Source organism: Aulonocara sp. 'chitande type north' Nkhata Bay, linkage group LG6 (assembly GCF_057382095.1).
Source record: "Aulonocara sp. 'chitande type north' Nkhata Bay isolate Kocher_YH1m ecotype deep benthic linkage group LG6, A_spYH_male_GT1.1, whole genome shotgun sequence".
NCBI lineage: Eukaryota > Metazoa > Chordata > Actinopteri > Cichliformes > Cichlidae > Aulonocara > Aulonocara sp. 'chitande type north' Nkhata Bay.
This window is the reverse complement of record NC_141349.1, coordinates 18,031,610-18,053,485: the sequence shown is the minus strand read 5'-3', so window position 1 is coordinate 18,053,485 and position 21,876 is coordinate 18,031,610. Positions and strand designations below refer to the sequence as shown.

General features: G+C 40.7%; 1 protein-coding gene across 7 annotated transcripts in view; it reads right to left on the bottom strand.

The window, feature by feature from the left end:
• The window catches only part of fbxw7 (F-box and WD repeat domain containing 7), a 134,086-nt gene that overhangs the window by 61,107 nt on the left and 51,103 nt on the right, over positions 1-21,876 (bottom strand). For all 7 annotated transcript variants that reach the window (XM_086295363.1, XM_086295361.1, XM_086295364.1 and 4 more), the window contains 2 exons: positions 20,587-20,841; positions 19,832-20,344 (listed from right to left, as the gene is read on the bottom strand). In XM_086295363.1, coding sequence (XP_086151489.1) covers positions 19,832-20,344; positions 20,587-20,772 — 699 coding nt within the window. In that variant the 5' untranslated portion in view covers positions 20,773-20,841. The remainder of the gene's footprint in view (positions 1-19,831; positions 20,345-20,586; positions 20,842-21,876) is intronic.

Genomic DNA, 21,876 nt, shown 5'->3' with positions numbered 1-21,876 from the left:
ATGATGCAACACTGCAGCAAACATGCCACTGCACACTTGACATGAAATTCAACATGAGCATTAAAAAATACTTTCAATATTTTTTTTGCCACTGTACAATTTTTTAATTAAATGTAGGGTTCACTGATCTGCAAACCACTGTACAGTGCAATGTCAAAGTCTTGAGTCACCCCTCTTTTCTCCTTGAAATTGAAACACAGAGAAACAACACAAATTTTTAAGTGGTCTTGAGCAACAGTCCTCCAAGCTTCCTGAAGGTTATTCCAAGCTTTTCAGTGGACATTGGCTGCTTTTTCACTCAGTTTCAGTCCTCATACTTTACAACGACATTCTTGTTTAATGATACTTTAATACAGTAAAGCATACCTGGATCGAAAAATACACTGGAACAGTATCAGTCATGGATTGGCCTCCCCAGAGACCAGACTTCAACATTATTGTAGTGTGGAATCATCTTGACAGAACATAAAAAACAGCCAACATCCAAAAAAAGACCTTTGAATGTCCTTCACAAACCCTGGACAACTTTCCTGAAGACTGCTTAAAGAAAACAAAAAGAAAGGTGCCTGAGAAAATTCTGATGAAGAAGAGGTGGTCATAACAAAAACTGACTTTGTTTTTACCTTATATACATTGTATTTAAAATGAGGTTTTTCTGTTCAATAACTTTGACTCTCATCTTCCTAGCCAAATATAGTGGAATTAGTAGTGACTAAAGACTTTTGCACAACACTGTATATTTCGTAACATTTTCCAGAGTTACATTTGTAGTGAAAATGTTTGAAAATCAATTAATATATTTCTGTATTTGTATTGAACCTTTATTTTGAACATGTTAAAGTAGTACCATTTATTATATTCACCCAACCTACCAAAGCAGGTTCAATTAGCAATTGTGACAATCCAGGGATTTATAACTTGCTGTTATTCTGATAGTCTTATCGAAGACTACTGCAGAAAGATATTAAAACATGGTGCTCTGAAAAATGATTTAATTCATTTACGTTTCATTTTTTCTCCAATTTAATCCAAACTACACTTCAAAAGGATCAGTGTGAGACGAGTAAACCACTCCGTAGACCACAAAAAATGTTTGATAAGCTCAACACTGGGTAATTGACAGGATAAATGGTTGGGGTGATAAAGAACTTGGTGCAGGGGTTAAAAACAAACTAGAGGCGGGTGGGGTGCCCTCCGCCTGTGGGCCTGGGGCTCGGTCACTCTGGCTGTCGGTGGAGCTCATGGGCACGTCACTGCAACCCCCCCTGGCGTCTGCTCCGCGGCTGCTGAGTGACCACTCATCTGTGACTCTCCTCAGCTCTTTCCCGGAGAGTGGCACGGTTGCCCCTCTGTTGGTCTGCCTTGGCCTCTTGTGCTCTGAGGGTCTCTGATGTCTGGAGCCTGGATCTCCTCCATACCTGCTTCATGCCCTGGAGGACGGGGCTATGGCTCCCTACACCCTCTAGCAGATCATTACATGAAGGAACCTTTTAAATACATGCGCACTCATGCTCACAGGTGTACACACAGGTGCTCCATTTGGTAAAGTAAATCCGTTGGGCATCTTTCTTGGCCTTTAGACAATAATTTTGATGGCAAAAGAACCAAACGGGACAGGCGGGGGAAAACAAACAAACAAACTAGAGTTGGCTCGGATTTAAGGCTATGGCGCATCCAATTGTGCTGAATTATGAAAGAAGAATGTGTTCCATACACCACAACTCAGATGAATTATTTAACCAGTAAAGAGACGTGGGTGTGCTTTTGTGTGAAAGAAAGTGTTTGAGGTTTTATTTTGCTTCATGTTTTCAGTTTTAAAAGGCGATGTTTAGGAGCTGGGACACATCTTTTCTCGGCTCCTGTCTAACAGCGTGGGAAATGTCAGAGCCTTCAGGCAGCCCTGTGGCAGGTGGAGGCACATTGCTATGCAGCATGCTCTGTATGTAAAGCACCACAACACTACAACACTGTACACCAGCAGCTTGAACTCGAGAGGTATTTAGTTCAGGCTCAAGTTAACCGATCAGCTAGGTCAACTTGACATTGGAAATTACATGCAAAATAAAATTGAGAAGAACAACATTTTCCTTTTCATTTCATGTTTCCCCCACAAAGTCATAATATTTAAAAAAGCCCAAGCAGACTTAATTTAGTCACAAGCAAACCACATAGGCCGTTTTCTGCCGCAGTGTTGAGTCTGCTTCACACGGGTAAACAAAAGTGTTTGGCTGATGTGAGTAGCTATCCGACTGGATCTGTATACTCCCTGGAATGGGACTCCTTCTCAGAATAGCCAATGGCAGATGCCTTCCCTCTGTTATTTGCAGCGAAGGGCAATAGAATCCACTCTCTTGCAATGCACTGTGGTTTGGACCTTAGTTCAGCAGAGAGCGCTTGAAATTTGGAGCAGAAAAATCAGTCAACTTTCAATTATAACTTCATGTGAGAACTCAGTTTTTAAAAAAGTTTTAAAGAAGTCCGACAACTGTGCAGCAAGCAGACTTTAGACATTAACACAGAACAGCAACATGTGCAAATGCATGCTACTGCACAACAGACCATTTAAATTTAGATTGTTAATAGTCTAAATTAACAAATTAATTAACTAAAATTAATTTTGCTTTATTTATTTTTTTAAACAGCTAAACAGCACTTAACTGAAAACCTAAGACCAGACTGTTTGCATCTTTGGTTGCAGAATGACTAAGTCAACATAATAAACAAGATCTCTTGAACATAGCCTTGGTTTTAGAAAAAATGCACAGTTCAGTTTTTTTTCCTGCTTTTCGGGGTTACTGCTGTAAGATGCAAACAAAAAACTCAAATACCTAACATGCCATGAAGTACATATCCATGTAAGTTTGTAAGTGCTCGAGCACTTTCATCAACCAGTTCAATAGCAACACCAAACAAAGAGGGGGCTCTCTCTGGAGCTTCATGCCAACCTCCCTCCAGTATGTTACAACGCATTGCATCAGTAATAGAAAGGAAAGAAGAAGGAACAAAAATAAAGGATGCAAACTTCAAAAGATTAATTAGCTTCTTATCCTGTCAAACACAATATTCTGTATTTGGCTAAACAGGACAAAAATGGTTAAGATGCCCGACTGATGCCGTTTGTAGAACTGAATGATGCTGTCAGGAGGGCTTTAGTTTATTTAAAATGCTTAACCCGTTTCTTGCAGGCAGGCAGTGATAAGGTGAAACACGAGTGCTGCTGAATAAAGAAGAAGTCTGGTAGAACTTTTAAGGTGAAAAAAGATAGTTTAAAATTAAATTATTCCAAATATGCTGGGCACTCAGAATAATTTACCTTACTTAAAGTGGACAGTGCATAATAAAGATCAATTAAATGGTCTTGCTGATCTTGTTAACAAAGTCCATATTTTTAAATCAGGCAATTTCAGTGTTGCTGTAGTCGTGTTTTTGCTGTGGCCATTTCTCATTATAAAGCAGCAGAGAACTGCATTTTGCTCCTGTAATATTTTGCTCCAGTCTTGTAAATAGTGCATCTAGTGTGTACCGTCAAACATTTAATTGGGAAGCCAAGTTCTGTCCTCCTCTGCTAAAAATAAGCAAGCACAGTCAAAACACTGCAATAAACTGAGGTGAAATCAAGGTTTTCAGAACGGAAAACAGTTGACCAACGACAAATAACACTTGAGCCTCCATCAAATCATCTGACCTCCAAGGAGCAGGATCCGGTGTGTATATCATGTCACCCTAGTTGTCACGTGCCGGTCAGGGACACACGACTCGAATCGAAAGTGAGCGCGGCTTCAGTGTCTCCAGGCACATGTTCTCAAAAATAGACAGGAAACCAGATTTACCGACCTGCGCATGTATGCCATCACCAACTAGTCAAGCGAGAGTATACTTCTATGCATGTCCGCAGTCATAATACACACAGTGAAGAATCTTGTTTATTATGACCAATTCTTTGACTACATATAAAATATGACTACAATCGCACCCGATGTTCCTAAACTATATGCATCATCATAAAACTGATGACACATATAATCTTAAAGTGCCCAAGGGAACTAGGAGAGAAGGCTGTAGAGATACAACCTGAAAAACAAGCATCAGATCTTTGCTGCCATAACCACCATAAAGGTTTTCATAACAGTAGCAGGTTTGTAGTTTTTCTAGAAGAGAGCAGTTAAAATGGCAACAACTGTATCTGACTGGAAAAGTCTCAGCCCAATTAACCACTGGTATAATTAAAATTCACAATCCTAATGAACAGTCTAAAGCAGGCCAATATATAGATCTGTATCACTATTGAACTTACTCATGGACAAACCTACAGGAGACTGAGGTGTGAGAAACTTGCTAAAGAAAGTTGTAGCATGCCCGGAGCACCTGCTCAAACCACAGATGCTTCTTGCTGATAGCCGTTGATGCAGGCATGGCTGCTATGGGCAAGAATAGATTGCCTTACTCAACAGCCCTGCAGTGCAGGGTGTGGTGGCTGAGAAAATTAATACCCCAACTAAAATGTCCTGCTGTTAATGTTCTATATCGTGACTGTGTTTCCGGCAGCCAGAATAGGTATCAAGCTGTTGGAGGAGATGGCAGTGCGGATTCCCCTGGTCACCTTAATACTGGAGTAATTCAAGACTATTTTAATCAGCACAGCAGTAGCTCCAAACTTTAGTGGTTTATATGTTTGCCTCACAAGTGAAAGATCTCAGGTTTGATCCCACGAGGAGACAAAACCCTTTGGGGTGTGTCAGAAAGGGCATCTGGTGTTTTAAAAAAAACAAAACCAACATGTGGAGCTACCCACTGTGGAGACCTCTTCTTAATAAGGGAGCAACTAAAAGTAGTTTCATTTTTAATCAGCAGAGTATGAGAAGGTTTAGAGCCTGGTGCAACCCTCTGAGATACTCAGCAGACATATAGATGCAAGAAATAACCTCTTAGTAAAACCTCTTTAACAATTGAAAAAAAAATAATAATAATTGTAAGAAAACATTTTGTGAGCAACAAAGCAGAAAGTCCAAGCTTAAAATGCGTTCATACTGCCAGGTTATACTAAACCACAGAGACCATAAGAAACCCCTGCTATGCCATTCACTGACAGCTGTCACATATGCAGCATAGTCCACGTGGCATGTGCTCTACATGCAGCAGTGTAAGCAAGAACCGGCCTTGTGGGACCTTTCCATTTAGTTCTTACTCCAAAGTAAACGACATGGAAGCTCAAGATTCTTTTCAGACATACGTGTGTATGTTAAACCAACGAAATAGTAAAACAAAAGCATTCTTAAACAAAGCACATATGCTTTGGTATTTCCATTGCCGAGTCTGCTGCATAAACAGTGATGAAGATAGAAGTAGGGCTGTTCGATATAACGATATATATCGGATGATGATATAAAAAGCCCAAGATAGAAGAGTTTCATCCTTTGACTTTACCTCTTCGATCATTTTTGCAGTTTTCTTGCTTAATGCTTGAAAGCCAAGTGTACCATATTTGAAACACGAGTTCTAGACTTCTACATCTTTGTTATTTTGTTTCTCCTGAAAAACCTAAATAAAACTGCACAATACAATTTTAAACAATAAACTGCAAATAAATGATGATGTGGCAGATATAATTCAGATTTGGAAAAATGGCTAATCAACTTTTCTTTACCTTTATTTTTTATTTATTTTTTTTAGCAGTTTTATTGTATTTTATTTTGTTCCATTTAATTTGCTGAGCTATTTGGATTTTTACACGCTGCTACTATACTACATTCACCATAGAATGGGTTTTATTGTATTGTATTGACATTTTTAGTCAGCATGAAAACTGCAGGCTATATTCATACATAGTAATTAGAGATAATAAAACACTTTGCTGTAACACAAAGTGCAATGAAGGTTTGAACTCTGCTTTGTTTACCCATCCTGTTCCTGTTTAAACTGAAGAAACTGCCTGTTGTGACATACCACAGTTTATCCTTTTAACCTATGATACAGGCCATTACATAAAAAGCACAAATCTTAACAGACATTTCGTTTTTAAAAAATCGAATCAACAAAGCAGCTTGCTTTGTTCTGGAAGAAAACCCAAGAAGAAGAAAAGGACAAGCCGACCCTCCCCAGTGACTGTCACATCTATTCTCATTTCTATTTCAGTCCATATTTCACAACCTCTCTCCTCACCATCAGAGTCCTCTTCAGACTTTTGTGGCAGATCCAGTGGTGACATTTTTGACTAATCTATCTATAACTCCAATCACAGCACCCAGATAATTGGCGAAAGGTCACCAGGACAATTATGGCTCAATAAAAACATCTGCTGTCACTGCTCTAATATTTAAGTTCCCCACCAAATCAGATTCTTTAAATGGAGCGTGAGTACAATGTTGCTGAGTACAATAAGAAAGCTTTCCAGCTAATGAAGTTGATTTTAAGTAACATTTTAAGGGAAAAAAACAAAACCAACAAAAGAAACCTAACAAACCACACATTCCTTCTTATCGACAATTTAAAAAAAAAAAAAAAAAGTTTGACAAAATACAACTACTACATTACTGCCTGTATTAGTCGCTTCATTGCAAAATTGTGAAAACGAAACCAACCCTCAACTGTGTTATAGACTTTGAATTGTACTTTTGTGCATTTAATCTGACAATAAGGTGGTCTTAAAGTTTTTTTGTTTTCAGTTGGGAAGCTGATTTCTGGCAATCTGATTTCATTAATTTCCAATCACATTAAATTATCACACCGATTCCAGTGAGCACATGAGTCAAAGTAAAGTTTCAACGCGAGCAGTGTTACCATTACAGGCAACTTAACTAATGCCGTAATTAAGTAGTAACGTAATTTTATGGCTTCAACCAACAATACTGATTTCTACATTAAAATAAAAAAAACTAAAACAAAAAAATGCAAACGTATTTGCCAATTAACAAAAAAGAAAAGAAAAAACAAATGTCATAGAAGGCAGGATCAGTTGCTCTATAGCCTATCATAAGTCAACAGCTGAAGACACTTTTGTTTTAAGGTTTTCCATTTAATCAATACTTTATCCAAAAACTTCCCCTAAAAATAGGCTCGTAGTTTACGGCCTTTTTAAGGCTATAAGCTGGTGTCCGTCCCCTGCCATGGGTGGAGCTGGGGCACGCGAAGCTTGTATCAGTGCATAGTGAGATGACAAAAGGACAAATTTGTATTTACATTTGCCATTTTTAAACTAGTCATATCACTACCAATCAACGTACTGTGGAAAAAGAAAGAAGAAATGTTAAAAAAGGGGAAAAAGGAGTGGGGGGGGTTAGGTCAAGATTTTTAATTTATCTGTAGCATGTAACAAAAACAAGTCTATTACGTTTACAATTTGTCAGAAAAACATTCGCTTAACTCAGTTATAACCCTGTCAATGCAAACTATTACTAGAGTAGTAACGAACGAAAGCAACACAGCAGCTTAATTTTTTTGATTTGCCGTTTTCTATAAACAGGCAGCTATAAAAGCAACACCAACCAAGGTGAAAAGGGGTAAGCGTGTTCGATGACCTCTGGCATTTCCGGATCGGCCAAACCCAAACTCTGCGACTGGCTGAATATGTACAACACTCACCCGTCTACGATAGAAAGGCAAACCCTGAGCAATGATGTTGATGCTGAATATCTTGAGTACTTTCTGAGGAGGTAGTGATTCCGTGGCGATGTCTTTAGAATCAGCCGGGTTGAGTGCCTGGCTCTCTGGCGGGACGTGTAGAGTCTTCTCTTTGTTACAGGAAACATTCGGCATCTTTCTCTGAGCGCCGGATGACGAGAAACGGGGAATAGGGCAATGCCGCAGCATTGCAAGAAACAAGAAACAGAAAAGGAAAGAAAGAGATGTCTAACGTATCATTTCCCACTAAGGGGCTCTGAAAACCGACCAACTTGCAAGTAGATACTTTTTCTTACACCACTGCTGGATCTCCCTCGGATCTCTCGAACATTGTGCAGCAGATGTGTTAAAACTGCACTTGTCGAGCTCCTACCTACTCAGAGCTCATGCTGACTGGCACCCTTTAAAATATCTCCGGGGTGTGAGGTCACTGTTGCGCCCAAGCCAGGCAGAGCAGCTGCTGTCGGGGCCTGAAAAGAGGATGGACCCAGCAGCCTCTCCCCCCTCAGACAGGCACCGTGGAATCTGCTCTCATGACCCCTCTGTGGTGGAATGTGTACCAAGAGTCGTCTGTTGCAGCACGTGTATCCAGGGAACTTCCTCATTGTAGTCATTCTCTGAGCCCCTCCTGGTCCTCCTACCTCTGTGGCCTACATCATCATTTAGCCCATTTAACTTGAACACACAAAATTGTCAGCATACGACAAAAAAACATATCTTTATTGGAATCAGATGTCAACATGCCTGTGGAAGGAAGGATTTGTTTTACACCAACCTTCTCTGGTTCATCCCTGAACCGTGATGTTAGGGAATGTCAGTAACTTTGTCAGCAAAGAGGCTGAGGATATTTCAGGAGGCGACACAGCTGTCCAACGTCAGTATATGTGACACATGCATTTAAACAAGAATTCGCTTAATCAGTGAGGGATGCACTTTGAAGTCTAGTGCATGTGTTTTCACATGAAGCTATGAAAGCGAAGCAGCAGCAGGATGCGATGGTTTTTAATTAAACCGTGCACCACACGAACACAGTGTCAGAGATGTAAAGGAATAGTGATGTGAAGGTCCAAATGGCAGAACGAGAGAAGGGGCAGAGAAAATGGATATGTACATTCTCTACGTACGCTTTTATGCCAACTTACAAAAAAGAAAATTAATATGCAGCAGAAAAAACCTTTCATAATTGGCAGCGAATACAAATGAATCTCCAGTTCGAGTGAGTGGCAAAACACAACTATCCCTCTGTGCATTTAAATGCCCGAGCACATGGTAACAAAAGACCTACAGGGCTTAACCTCCCTTCTATTCTCACATCCACTATTGTTTGAGGAGGATTACAGGGCCTGAGCATCCGACAGTACGCCGAGGACCCCGACACACCACTCTGACAGTCAGCCGCTGGACGCCATTGAGTGTTGTAGGCAGACCAACACCCATGGCTTTTAACAGTATGTTTAGCACAGTTGGAACAAGCAACTGAACCTGCTGGACTAACAATGGCGACCACATTCAATAGATTCAAGGTTTCGTTAATAAATAAAATAAATTTTTAAAAAAACGCTATTTTTTTTTCTATAGGTCAACTGATCACAACTAGGAACCCCAGGAATAAGACCGATCACCAGCCTCCAGTTGGTGCATCATCCTCCAGCCTGTCACTCACTCCTTAAACACTTGAGGCAAGAAATGGTGCCTGTTGTCAACCAAAAACCATGGTCATCCAACACAAACTTGCATTTCTAGGTGGCGTCAGCTCTGGAGCTACAGCCAAATAGATGTTGGAGAAGGTCTGGACATCAAGAAAAACAAAGCAAGCACTCTATAAAGCTGTGGTGCTTCCTATACACATCTGACAGTGAGATCTGGGCAAGCCTAGAGGACTGAGGTCTTCCACTAACAATCACTCAGGCTGATCATGATCATCAGATGATTGCAACAAGTTTCCAATCAAGAGATCCTGTCCAGAGGATGTATCATCACAGTGGAAACAGGAAATTGTCTAAGCTCTTCGGAACAACTTTTCAGCGAAAAGTATAATGGCTAACAAGGCAGATGAATGACAACCTCCAACACGTCAACAACTGAAAGTACCAGTAGACTGCAAATGGAGACAAATCCCAATAAAATCTGTCTCTTCAGTTATGCAGGTTGCAGCCCGTGCAGAGAAACAAAGACTTGTTTTTTATGTTGTTCTCAAAAGTCAAAGAGAGACTAGGTGAATACTCAAATTGAGGAAATGTGATGTAAAATAAACAACAAAATAAAAATGTAAAAAAACAAAAACAAAAAAAAAAATCTGCTATACTCCAAAACAACTAATGTTGCCTGTTAAAAGCTCAGTCAATTGTTTGTTGGCACAAGGCATCCAAGTTCAGCTTGGTGTGCCAAGACACGGGCGCACCAATCCTCTGAGACAAGAGATGCAGAGTGTCGCCTTACACATATGCACAAAATAAAATTGTCTGATGACTATTGACTACTCTGAAAAGATGGATGCCCCATTCCTCCACTTATCCGAAACGATGAACGGGACCATTTAGTTTTCCCATAGAGAAAATAACCACTACTATTAGTCCACATCCAATGTGTCCTAACCAGTGAGGCACCAGTGAGCGGCCGCTTTTTTCTGATATGGTTCAGGCCTTGTAGGTTACTTGAGCTTTCAGACTAATCTTAGGTCAACAAGCTATGTGAAAGACACGCTATTCCAGTCTGCTACAACATGATCACCCCAAAGTAAGTTGTTAAACTGCAAGTCATGCAGGTGTTGTTTTTTGCTTGTTCTTCTTTCATTATAGAACAATTTCACATAATCCAAAAACCCTGAACGTTATCAATAAATATCAATTTGCTTTGTCCACGACCAAGAAACCTAAAGATTATCCTTCCAGTGAAAAATGTATTTTAAGTTCCCAGTTTGCTATGGGGTGGAAAGTGGCCTGGGGTTATGCACCATCATAAAAGGGCAAAAAATATCCCTGGCACAAAGTAGACAGGAACATGCATCCCACAAGCTTAAAAATAATCAAGAGTTAGCCAAACAGGAACAATTAAAAGAAACCTCATACCATTCTAATAGATACCGACAATATGTCATGGCCTATTACAAATTTATTGTATTATTACATTTATTTCTCCTTTTTTCTTTTTTTTTTTAAATTACTTTGCCTCACTGTTACTAATGGGTCAGAGGGGTTGCAATCCCTGAAAAGACTACTGGAGGCCAGAGGCCAAGAATGTTTGGCTTGGAGTAACTCAACATCATTACACGGGTCACTCCCAGCTTTTCAAAGTGACTGATGTGACGGGATAAAAACTTGGGTTGTGTGTGAGGGGCAAAGAGTGGGAGTGCCAGGTCATTATTTTCTTTATTTTCAACTGCTCCTGGAAAAGGAGCCAAGCAATGACATGGTCCAAGGAACCCCTTCAGATTCATGAGTAGTACTCATTGGTCCGGCTATTAAACTGGTTCGGGCCGAGCATAAATTCTGCTTAAATGCTGCCAAACTACCTTCATAGCCCATCACAGCAGTTTTGGAGAACTTGAGGTGATTGTGAAAAGTAAATCTCTACAGACTCAGATGAAATATAGATGAAATATATTTATACTGTGTGACAATGACAGAAAACCCATCAGCCTTAAATTAGTTAAACGATAATAATATCAAGGTATTCCAAAACTATAATATATAATGAAGTGGAAAAAGGCAGCACTCTGCTATTATCTTTAAACACCTCCATGGTACATATAAATGATTAAAGTGAAAGTTTCTGGAGGGGGGACTACATCACTCTTTCTGCTCCTCTGCATCGGCAATCTGAGCTGAGCCGCCGAAAGCCAACCACCACCTGGATTGTGTATGAACACGACCCCTCACACCACTGCCTCCCTCTGGTGTGAAGGTCTGGGACAAATATGCTGCACTGAAAAAGCTACATCTAAAATCTTTTGTGATACAACGCACTGCTTACATGATCTTCAACTAAGAACTGGATTTTGTAGGTGCTTGTTTCAACCCTGCAGTACACTAGTACACTATACTATACATGATCTGATATTTGCTATGCTGTTTGTACTGCACTGAGTAAGCCACTTCATATTCTGTTTTTCCTTTCTTGATTTTTGATTATTTTATTTTGTCGTTTATTAAAAATTTCCATTACTAGTGATTTTAATATCAGATATTCATTGTTTATTTTATTGAGCTACACAGCAATATATATATTTTGGTTAAGCCGGTTACTTAATATTTGTTTTGTTACTTGAACTTTCAGGAATACCCTTGACTTTGGGATAAACCGTATAAACACCCCTCAATAAGAGAGGGGTGAATAAAAATGAAAGTTAAATTCTCTTAATGAGCTGCAAGAATGAAAGTGTTAGTTAATGGGAAGCAACTGAGAGTTTTATATTGCTGAAACAGTGACTTGCTGTGGTAGGTTTGGGTATGTTCAAATAGGGGCTCAAGAAAGCCCAGGTTAAAAAACAAAAACAAAACAGAAGTCCAGCTCGCAAAAAGACCTGCATGAAGAAAATGAGAATACATAACCTGGAAGTTATATGCAGAGTAACCCCAAAACAAGAATCAGCTGAAGGTGGCTGTAATGAATGCCAGGAATGCTTCAGAAAGGCGCAACGTGAGAATTGGTTAATTATCAGAGCAGGAGTTAACTACCTTAATTAGCCAAACTAAACTATTTTTGAAATAGAGTTATCTGTGTTATTTGTGTAGACACACACACACACACACACACACACACACACACACACACACACACACACACACACACACACACACACACACACACACACACACACACACACACACACACACACACACACACACACACACACACACACAAAAAGAACAATTCAGCAGGCCAGTGGAGGTGTATTAGTTTATAATGAGGGCCTCTGTGAAAGTAAATCGTCATCAATATATATCGGTAATGACTCAAACTAGTTGCTTTCATGTGGGAGGCTGAGAACACTGGTCCTTTGTGGCTCATTCCTGCCTGTGTGATAAGGCCAGTGTGTGGGAGATGCCATCTACATCTGCCTTCTCTTTGGAAATATATTTAATTGGTGGCAGCGAATAGGTGTGTGTGTGTGTGTGTGTGTGTGTGTGTGTGTGTGTGTGTGTGTGTGTGTGTGTGTGTTAGTTATAAATTGTGTCCAAGTTTGCTAAGAAGTTATTAGTCATTCCATCTAAGACAATATAAAAACTTTGCTTGTGTACAGAGCCGACTGCAGTTTAATGCACATTATGAATTTAAGCATTCGTCATCGTGTTATTCATAAATACAGATTTAAATACGTTCTTATGGAAACGGGGATACCGTGAGAAATATTTCGACCTGACTGGAGTCAATGCCACCAAAGTCATGAGCAGACGCAGCTCCTAATATGTCCTTTTGTAATTACTCACAAAGATAAAGAAAATCCAATTATGGGGTTTCTGAAAGAGTTTGCTCGACTTTCATTAATCTCTGTATCATCCATTGTAGCTGAGATATTATTCCTTTTTTTCTTCTGATAGCTTCTCAGATTTTCAAACAAGTTCCCCACCCACCTTTATCCTCAGATGTAAATTTATGCAGATTTCATCCAACTTATTACCCAGACAGCTGGACTGTGGTCAGGATAACGTACAGTAGTTTCTTTTTTCTCCCCCCTCCCCTTTTTTATTTTTTTAAGTTAAGGCAAAATTATTTAACGGACCTGCACATAGCGGCACTGACAGTTTATTTCCATCTTCTTTGAATCCAAATAATTCAATACTTTATTCTATCACAGTGGAGGTCGGTACCCTCTCCCCTTATCGCACCTTCCTGTTTTGCCTTATTGTGGCTCTGCAGATCCACTTGCCACCAAAGGTCTCTGATGAGTCATGATGAGACATCTAATCCTGTAAGATCACATAATGCCTTATTCATGAGTGATATATTAAAATTAATTCTAAGACGGACAGGCAGCAGTGTACTGTAGTGAGAACAAAATGGGTATATTATGTTCCTGCTTATTTAAAAACTGTTTAAAAGTGTAATTAAGATGCAATTTAACTGGATTTTGCAATGTGCTTTCCCATTTGAATTGTACTCTTAAAATACCGTAAAACATTTAATGTTTGTTTTTGTGATGCTGATTTGCATCAAAGGGTTTCAAATTCAAGAGTTACAGTAGTAGATATAATAGATCATTCTGCAGAGAAAGGAAACAGTAAAACAAACCATTTTTATTTGCACCTTGACCTTTTACCTGTTAAAAACTATTGTAATAAACCTGTAGTGCCAAATTAAAATATCCTTAAACATTTATTTTTATAAACCGCCTTCCCATCGACTAATTTATATGAGACATTGTACTGAGATACACCTGCTACAGCCAAGCGGGATCATGTTACCCCAACACCATATATTCATTTAAGTTATTTAATACATGAACATATGTTCTGCATGCCCTTTTAGTTCACATACCTTTGAACAGGAAGGAGTGTGTTTAAAATGTAAATCTGAGTTACGTTTTCAGTTGAATCCAGACCATCTTTGCTCTTTAGACCTTCAGCAATCTTAATGCGCAGCCAGTATCTAGATTCATAAGGCTCTTGATGTATTTAGAAGGTCAACTGATGAGCATGACCCGAAGTCTCACCTCGTTCGCACAAGATCACAAGATGGGAGTGTTGAGTAAGAGGAGAGGGTGAAGATTCTCATTTGGGCGACTTGAGCCTACGGCACCTGGGAACACAATCTGTGCACACAGGACATTCCGGGACATGCAGAGTGCGGAATATTTTTCAAGTTTAGAATTTTACAGAGCTGCTTGAACTTTCATACATCTATATATATTATATATTTTTAAGTTTGCAAACTTTAGCAACATGACCCAACCACACACGTGCTGATCTTCCACTGTTGACACACATGTATCATCAGAACTGCACATTTTCTATCCGAACTACAGGAACAAACCATGCTGTCATGTAATATCAGGTTGTCAAGCTCTAATCAAGCACATTAACTCTGGTTCTCCAACGTGGTAAAATAATTCTAAGCTTTAAATGAACGAACATCACAGATTGCAAATATATATTCTCCTATAGTTCGTAAATAGTCCAAATTAACAGATTTATATTTCAAGTGAAATATTTGTCTCCATGGAGTCTTTAAAACCAACCTGAATTATTTTAAGAATGAATGACTCAGTAAATAGACACGGACGGGCTGCTGGTCACTTTAAATAAGAGAATAAATTCAAATATAGCTCAAGCAGCAATGAGGGGGCCGAGTAGTGCATCAGCACAAAGTCGCCATGGTAACTTGATGTGATCAACTTCAAAAAGCGTGGGTGTGAAGACTGAGACGGAAGGAAACATTTTTGCTCGTAGGTGCACCTGCAGCTCTCGAATTTTTGGAGACTAACTCAGAAAGGGGTGAAGTAGTGAGGCAGTTTATGAGAGATAGTATCACTTTGTGTTTGCTGGCTCTACAGCAGAGAGATGGAGAAATGAACACCTAAAAAGCATCTGGTAGATTTGGTCTTTATATCCTAACTTTGGTGACTATTAGGGTAACGTGTAAATTAGCTGCAGTACCCATAGAGATCAAAAGTTCAAGTCAAGATCCAATGCCTTTGTCTACTGACTACTCAACTGCTATCCATCCTCTTTCTCAGCTCCTCATCATATTTAAAGGTTTACAGCTTACCCACATGGCTCAAAATTGTGCTCATGTTTACAACTAATGCCAATCACCAGTTAACTTAGTATGCATGTAAGTGGACTGCAGGACCCCCCCCCCCCCCCAAGCCTTTCCGTACGCAATCTCTACACAAAAAGACCAGGGTTTGGTCTTCCTGTATGGAAACAGTGGACCACACCAGACGCATAAATTCTGTCTGTGGTTTCTACTCACCTAATCTTAATGCAGTTGTACATAGCAGCTGTGCAATTTCTTAGGCATTTATTTTTCTTCTTTGCTAAACTATGCTCCATTTTACAGCTGCATATAAACGTAACCTAATATAAATACAGTGCCATCGTAGCTCAAACCGCGCTGCAGTACTGACTACATAAATGATAAGTACCATTTTTTCAGCTTTCTGAAATTATTACTCTGACTCTTCAGATGTGGTCCTAACTCTGCACCTCTGACATCCTGAATTATGCTCTAGAACAGCTGTGACACAGCTTCAGCTCCTGGATCAAACCGTGAAACCACCTGCTGCTAACTTCTCATGCTGCTAACTCTCCAGAATCTCAGTCTTCCTATTGTAATTTAGTTCATCATCGCTTTATGTTTGAGTGTCATCACAATTGATGGGAGCAGGAGACAGATGGGCTGGGGCTGCAGCTGTAGTGACGCTGCATCAGTCTACTGCCGTAAACAAAGCCAAGTATAAAAGTGAAGCTCTAGATTTACTGGTCGATATACGTCCCTATCCTCACCTATGGTCCCGACTTCTTTTGTCAGTGTCTAAAAGAACGAGGTCGATACAAGTGGAGGAGGAAATGAGCTTTCTCTAAAAGCAGGGGTGGGGAAGTCCAGGCCTCAAGGACCAGTGTCCTGCATGTTTTAGATATCACCCTGGGTCAACACACCTGAATTAAATGATTAGTTCATAGGAGCTAGGAGCTTCAAGGAGCTTATTTAGCCATTTAAATCAGCTGTGTTGGATCAAAGACTCATCTAAAACCTGCAGGACACCGGCCCTTGAGGCCTGTAAGTCCCCCAGCCCTGCTCTAAAGGGTTGCTGCCTTCTCCCTCAAGAGACAGGGTGAGGAGCTCAGCCATCCGGGCATAGAGTAGTACTGCTGCTACTGCACAATGAAAGAAAGCAAGAATGGCTCCTGGGTAAGGTGTTTAGGGCATATCCCACCGCAGACCCAGGATATGCTGGAGAGATTACATCTCTGGGAATGCCTCTGTGTTCCCCTGGATAAGCTGGAGGAGGTAGGAGGTCTGGGCATCCTTGCTTAGCCTGTTGCCTGCCCCTGCGACCCATGCCCTGGAAAGCAAAATAAATTTTCTGCAGAATCGCAACCCGGGCAATGAGCATTTACATTAGACAACAAGTTCACATATTTTCACAATGTGCTCAGTGCGAAACAAAGGTGAATGGACTGGTAGGAATAGTCTTAAAGCACCGGAACCAGTTCTATCCCTGTATCACAGTGGCTCTGCTTTCAAACCTAAGCTAATGTGGTTATTTTTACAACCCAGCTCCTTTCTTTGTGTTCTGCATTTACATCTTTGTTCCTCCTACCCACCTTGTTATTTTACCACATATATCATGACGTGTTTCTATTTTACTCCTCTGATCACATCAGTTTTTTAATATTGTATCCACAGAGTTCTGAAATTAAGTTTTCATGGTTTTTTTGAGGGTGGGGGGTTGCTCCTCGGGTATCAAATAAAACTAAATTCAGCTCAGTAACAATACACGTGTGACTGTGATGAATGACTTACACAAGCTTCTTCTTCTGAGCTTCACCTTCTCACTTGAACTAATGATAAATGTCAAAGCAGTCCTCCTGCACCACCTCCTAATTCCAAGCATACAGCATCCACAGCTGAAATAAATGTGTTCATCAACATCAAAGCCAGCTGGCCCACTACACTGACTGAGACCCTGAAAAACATATCTGACAGCTGTGTCAGATGGTGAGAGGCACAGGGGGAGCAAATTCAGGCTAATGGCTATATTTAAGATAATATAAGCAAGGACAAAATCAGCATCAAAGCCTCTCACACTAAACCTCACACAACACCGACTCTCTGGTATGACACACAGGAAACAATGCCACATGCTCTTCAACATCTATACTAAAACTTCTTGAAAGTATTTCTCAAAGAGATTTTAGAGAGCAAAACAGCAAAGACTGCAGAGCTATTGAAAAATCCATAACTTCAGTCACTGCTGAGATGAGAACTTTCCTCTTAAGTCCTCCACATTGCTCCAAGAGTATATTAAAAAAGGAAGGAATAATCTGACAAAATAGTAAAAAAACGTTGGACAGCCAATGGAAATTATAAGTCAAAGTTAAAACAAACATAAGGGAGATTTGTGGTAGAAGTTTAATTTCCGGGGTGGGGGGATATGTATTTTCATGACCCCGTGATATTAAAGTTAAATTAGATAATGCCTAAAATAAGTGGCCAATGAAGTCTCAGGATGTCTGCCAAAACGGGACTAAGAACTTGACAAATATTGGATTAAGATGCTCAAAATTTAAATATACACAACAAATATGTGCAAAGTGAAAATATGTTGTTAGTATCTGCCATGTACAGAGACTGTTAAACAATGACATTTGGATGGAGACCTAAACACTTACTAAGCCTTTGGTACTAAAAGTTGTCAGCCACAGATTTACTACTTTGCTCGTTCCATCCAAATTGCTAAACAAAAATATGATTGTCACGCTGAGCCTCTCGAAAACTTCCCAACCAGCTCGATTTCTGGCTTTTAAATATAGGTGCTGTGAAGGCCACACTGAAAGACTCATCACTGAAACAAGACACCAGCGTTACTGTTGAAGCACTGGTGCATCAGAGCCTTTTGAATTAGTTTTAGAACATCAAGCGCTGCCTCGCTTCCAGCTACAATCATTACACATCATGTCAGACATCAATCAGTGAGGCATGAAGGTGCTTTTACCAGCTCCTAAAACAGCGCCTGGATATTGCACATATGAATGAAATACTGTCTCCGGGAGCAGGCTGTGGGCGTGTGTAGTACGCGGTTATTATTTTACTGCAAAAGCCAGTACAAAATGTTCCTGGAGTAGAGCTAAAGCAGAGAAAGGAAATTGTGCTTTCTTTTAATATTTATGCTCAGGATTAACCTGTCATGACAAAATTAGTATGCATGTGTGACACAGGGGAGAAAAAAAATACCATGAAAAGTCTCAGTAAAGTATCAAACTGTATCAAGCAAAGACTAGTACACTAGTAAATACGCATCTCCAGTATGAGCATTTTATCTAAGTCACAACAGAAAGAATCAGCGACTTTGCTCTTTTTAAACAGTTCTTCTCCACATATTTCAGGAGAGTCTTCACATCAGTTTCCTCAAGTCGCAACAAGCTTCACAAGCATTAGCAGCCACCTTTACATTGATTGTAATCATGCAGTTCAAGGCAGGACTTGTCACTCAAACTTGCAAGCGCGGAGTAGCCGTTATGAGCTGTTGTGACGAGCATGTCGCCACATGATCTCGCTCTAGTGTTCAGTTGATTTGAACACTGAAGATTCACATTATTTCCAAATATATGGTGAGCTCTGCCACCCCCAAAGAAACAACTTCCAACAGGGTGACAATGTTTGAGAGGCACAAAGCCGTATTCTTTGCAGTAACCTTTAATTTGCACCTGCAGGCGCTGACGTGTCAGGATTTTCATAAAAGTTCAGCAATTGATATGAGTGAGCAGTCACTATAAGGAAAACTCTCAGCACTCTATCATTACTCTGCCAGCACTGAGTGGCAAGGAGGGTCCACTCTACTGTCGAGGATGGCAAAGTTTATGTCATGAGCCACATACAGCTCCCTGTGACCTTATGTGGGCTGGGCCGGTGAAACTTCCTTATGTTTGTGTGTTTACCTTATGTTTGACACCCCTGGTCTATGCTATAGCAAAAGGTGGGGCTATCTGGTGTACTTATGAGTACGGGGAAAACGTGCCTTCAAGTCTTCCAGACACATCAGACCATGAACAGATTTAAACCCAAATCCCAGCTGTTTTCTCTTCTGAATCAACTCAGTCTTGAGCCAAAACTGCCATTAACAAATGCAATTTCAGCACTTACTTAAAACAATGCTTTTATACTTTTCATCTCAGCCATTCAGGTTCATCTTTATAATTTTTCAACAATGTTTACTTGTCCTTCCAAATATATAATGCAGTTCCAGTATCCAATTATTTCCAAGCAGATGGTTCAGCTCCTGCAATAACAAGCGTTTTCCACAAGAGGGTGCTACCATCTTAAATATGGACCACGTAGGCGCAAGTGCAACACATTCAACAGTTTCACACAGAGATGTATAAATGACATAAACAATAAGTTTTTCTGGAGTTGCAGCGACATCCTTAATGATGATGCTCACAGCACCGAAAAATATCCTGCACACATTTAAACAGTTTACACTGGAACTACTTTCGTCACTGGAAAGTAGTTCCAGTGTAAACTGTTCAATACAAATAGCTTTGCTTACCTTTTTGTTGGAAGAGCTTTGGCGTGTACATCCCGAGTCCTCATTATTATTGGGGGCAGACACACTGTTCCTGAGAGAGAGAGAGCCTTCCTCCTCTTCCTCCTCCCTCCCGCTCTCCGCTGAATGTTCAAAGTCATCACTGTCTTGGTCCATCTCTTCCTCATCCTCCTCTTCCTCCTCCTCACCCTCTTCCCGCTCCTCCTCTTCCCTCCCTTGCTCCTCCCCTCCCTCTGTCCTCTCCTCTGCCTCCTCCTCCTCCTCTTGGTGGGTGCTGCTATTGTTGTTCTCCTCCTCTTCCTCTTCCTCCTCTTCAGCAGCAAGCGGCTGCCCTCGCAGTCGTCGCTGCTCTGCCCCCCACATCCATCGGGCTCCTTTGTCACCTCCGTTCACGCCGTTTGGCAGGCCCTCTTCGTCTTCCTCCCCTTCCCCGTCCTCCCGAGGGCCGTCGCTGGCTCCGGACTCGCTCGGCGCCCATGGTTGTTCTCGCTCGCCATCAACCTGCGACGCCTCGGGCTGTGAAGAGCCAGAAAACCAAAATACAATATCAGTGAGGAATGATCTTGTGAGAAACTCAATCTGTTGCATGTGATCTTGCACAGAGACTCTTGCCTGGTCACCAAACTGTGAATCTAACGCAAACTTCGATGTTTAGGTTACATAACTTAAGTCTTCTTACGCAAGTTCATATTTCCACAGACATTTTCTCTGTAATCAGCTTTGAAATCACAAATTTCTTAAATGTCAGTTTGCCTCACCCTCTGCGGCAGCTGCTCTTCCTCCTCAACCACCCGGTTCATGTGTTCATCCTCATCGCCCTCCTCTGCCGCCTGCTGGGGTGCCCGAGCCGTGGAGGAGGCGTTACCTCGCACTGCCGGGCCCCCAGGCCCCCGACTCCGCCCGCCGCTGCTGCTGCTGCCCCCCGACAGCAGTTCCTGGTTCATTTCCAAAAGCCAGCTTGCTACCTCCTGGACCTTCGCTAGGCTGTCTGAGGAGGAGAAGGGTTTGACATTCTGCAAAGACAGACACAAAAATATATGTGAGCATTAACCCAGATGAGAAACTGATAAACATTTAGTGATTGTTTTCTACCGTCTTCAGACAGTCGGGCAAAATGCTCATCAGGAGGGAACATGTCTGTGTTATACACGTTCCTTTGTTTTCTCTGAATTAAAATAACTGTTATTAGACATTCGCTCGTTGAGATGCACTGATGCTGCTCAGCAGCAGACAAGGAAAAATGTGGGAGTGATTGTACTTGGCTTCAGATCACACAGCAGTGGATGCTCAAATGCAGATGGATGGGCAGAACAGCCTTGAGTGCTACTAGTGTTCTTACTTCCAACAAAGCCAATGTGAACAAGAAAAGAAAATCCAATCCACTGAGCACAAAAGCCACACCGCATTAATGTTCCTGAAGTCTTTAAAAAACACTCTTCGGTCTACAGAAAAGACAGTTGTGTGTTCCTACAAAGAATTTACTGGGATGTGTCAACATAAACAAGTTGCATTGCTTTCCTTTGAAATATCTGAAAATATATATGGAACTGAAGGACAGTCAGAGTTTTGTCACCACCTCACTCTTCGAGTGACAGAGGCAGCAATACACAAAGCTGAGTGCAGATCAATACTATGTGCAAAATATACATCACCCTACAATAGTTGTATTCATTTAAGTGCAGTGTGTTTATTCTTATTTGTAAATAAAATTAAAGTCAGGCTGTTTGAAATTTGAAAATATAGGACACCATCAATGCAAGGAAAAGCTTGTCCAAGAACTGCACAGTTTTCTCAGACTGAGCTGGGTTCAAAGCAACATGAGTAAGAAATCACTGAACAAATAAAGCAGTATGTGTAAATTCATAAAGCTCAGCAGCTGTTACAGGTACAGGAAAAGACATATTACCAGTGACAAACTCCTCACTCAATCTCGCTTTGAAAAGCATTACTGAGTCACTGAACTATTATCTATGAATACTGGTGTGTCGGTGATGACGAGGAACGCTGGATGAGGTCAGCTTTTACGGACTGTGTTCAAAAAGAACAAC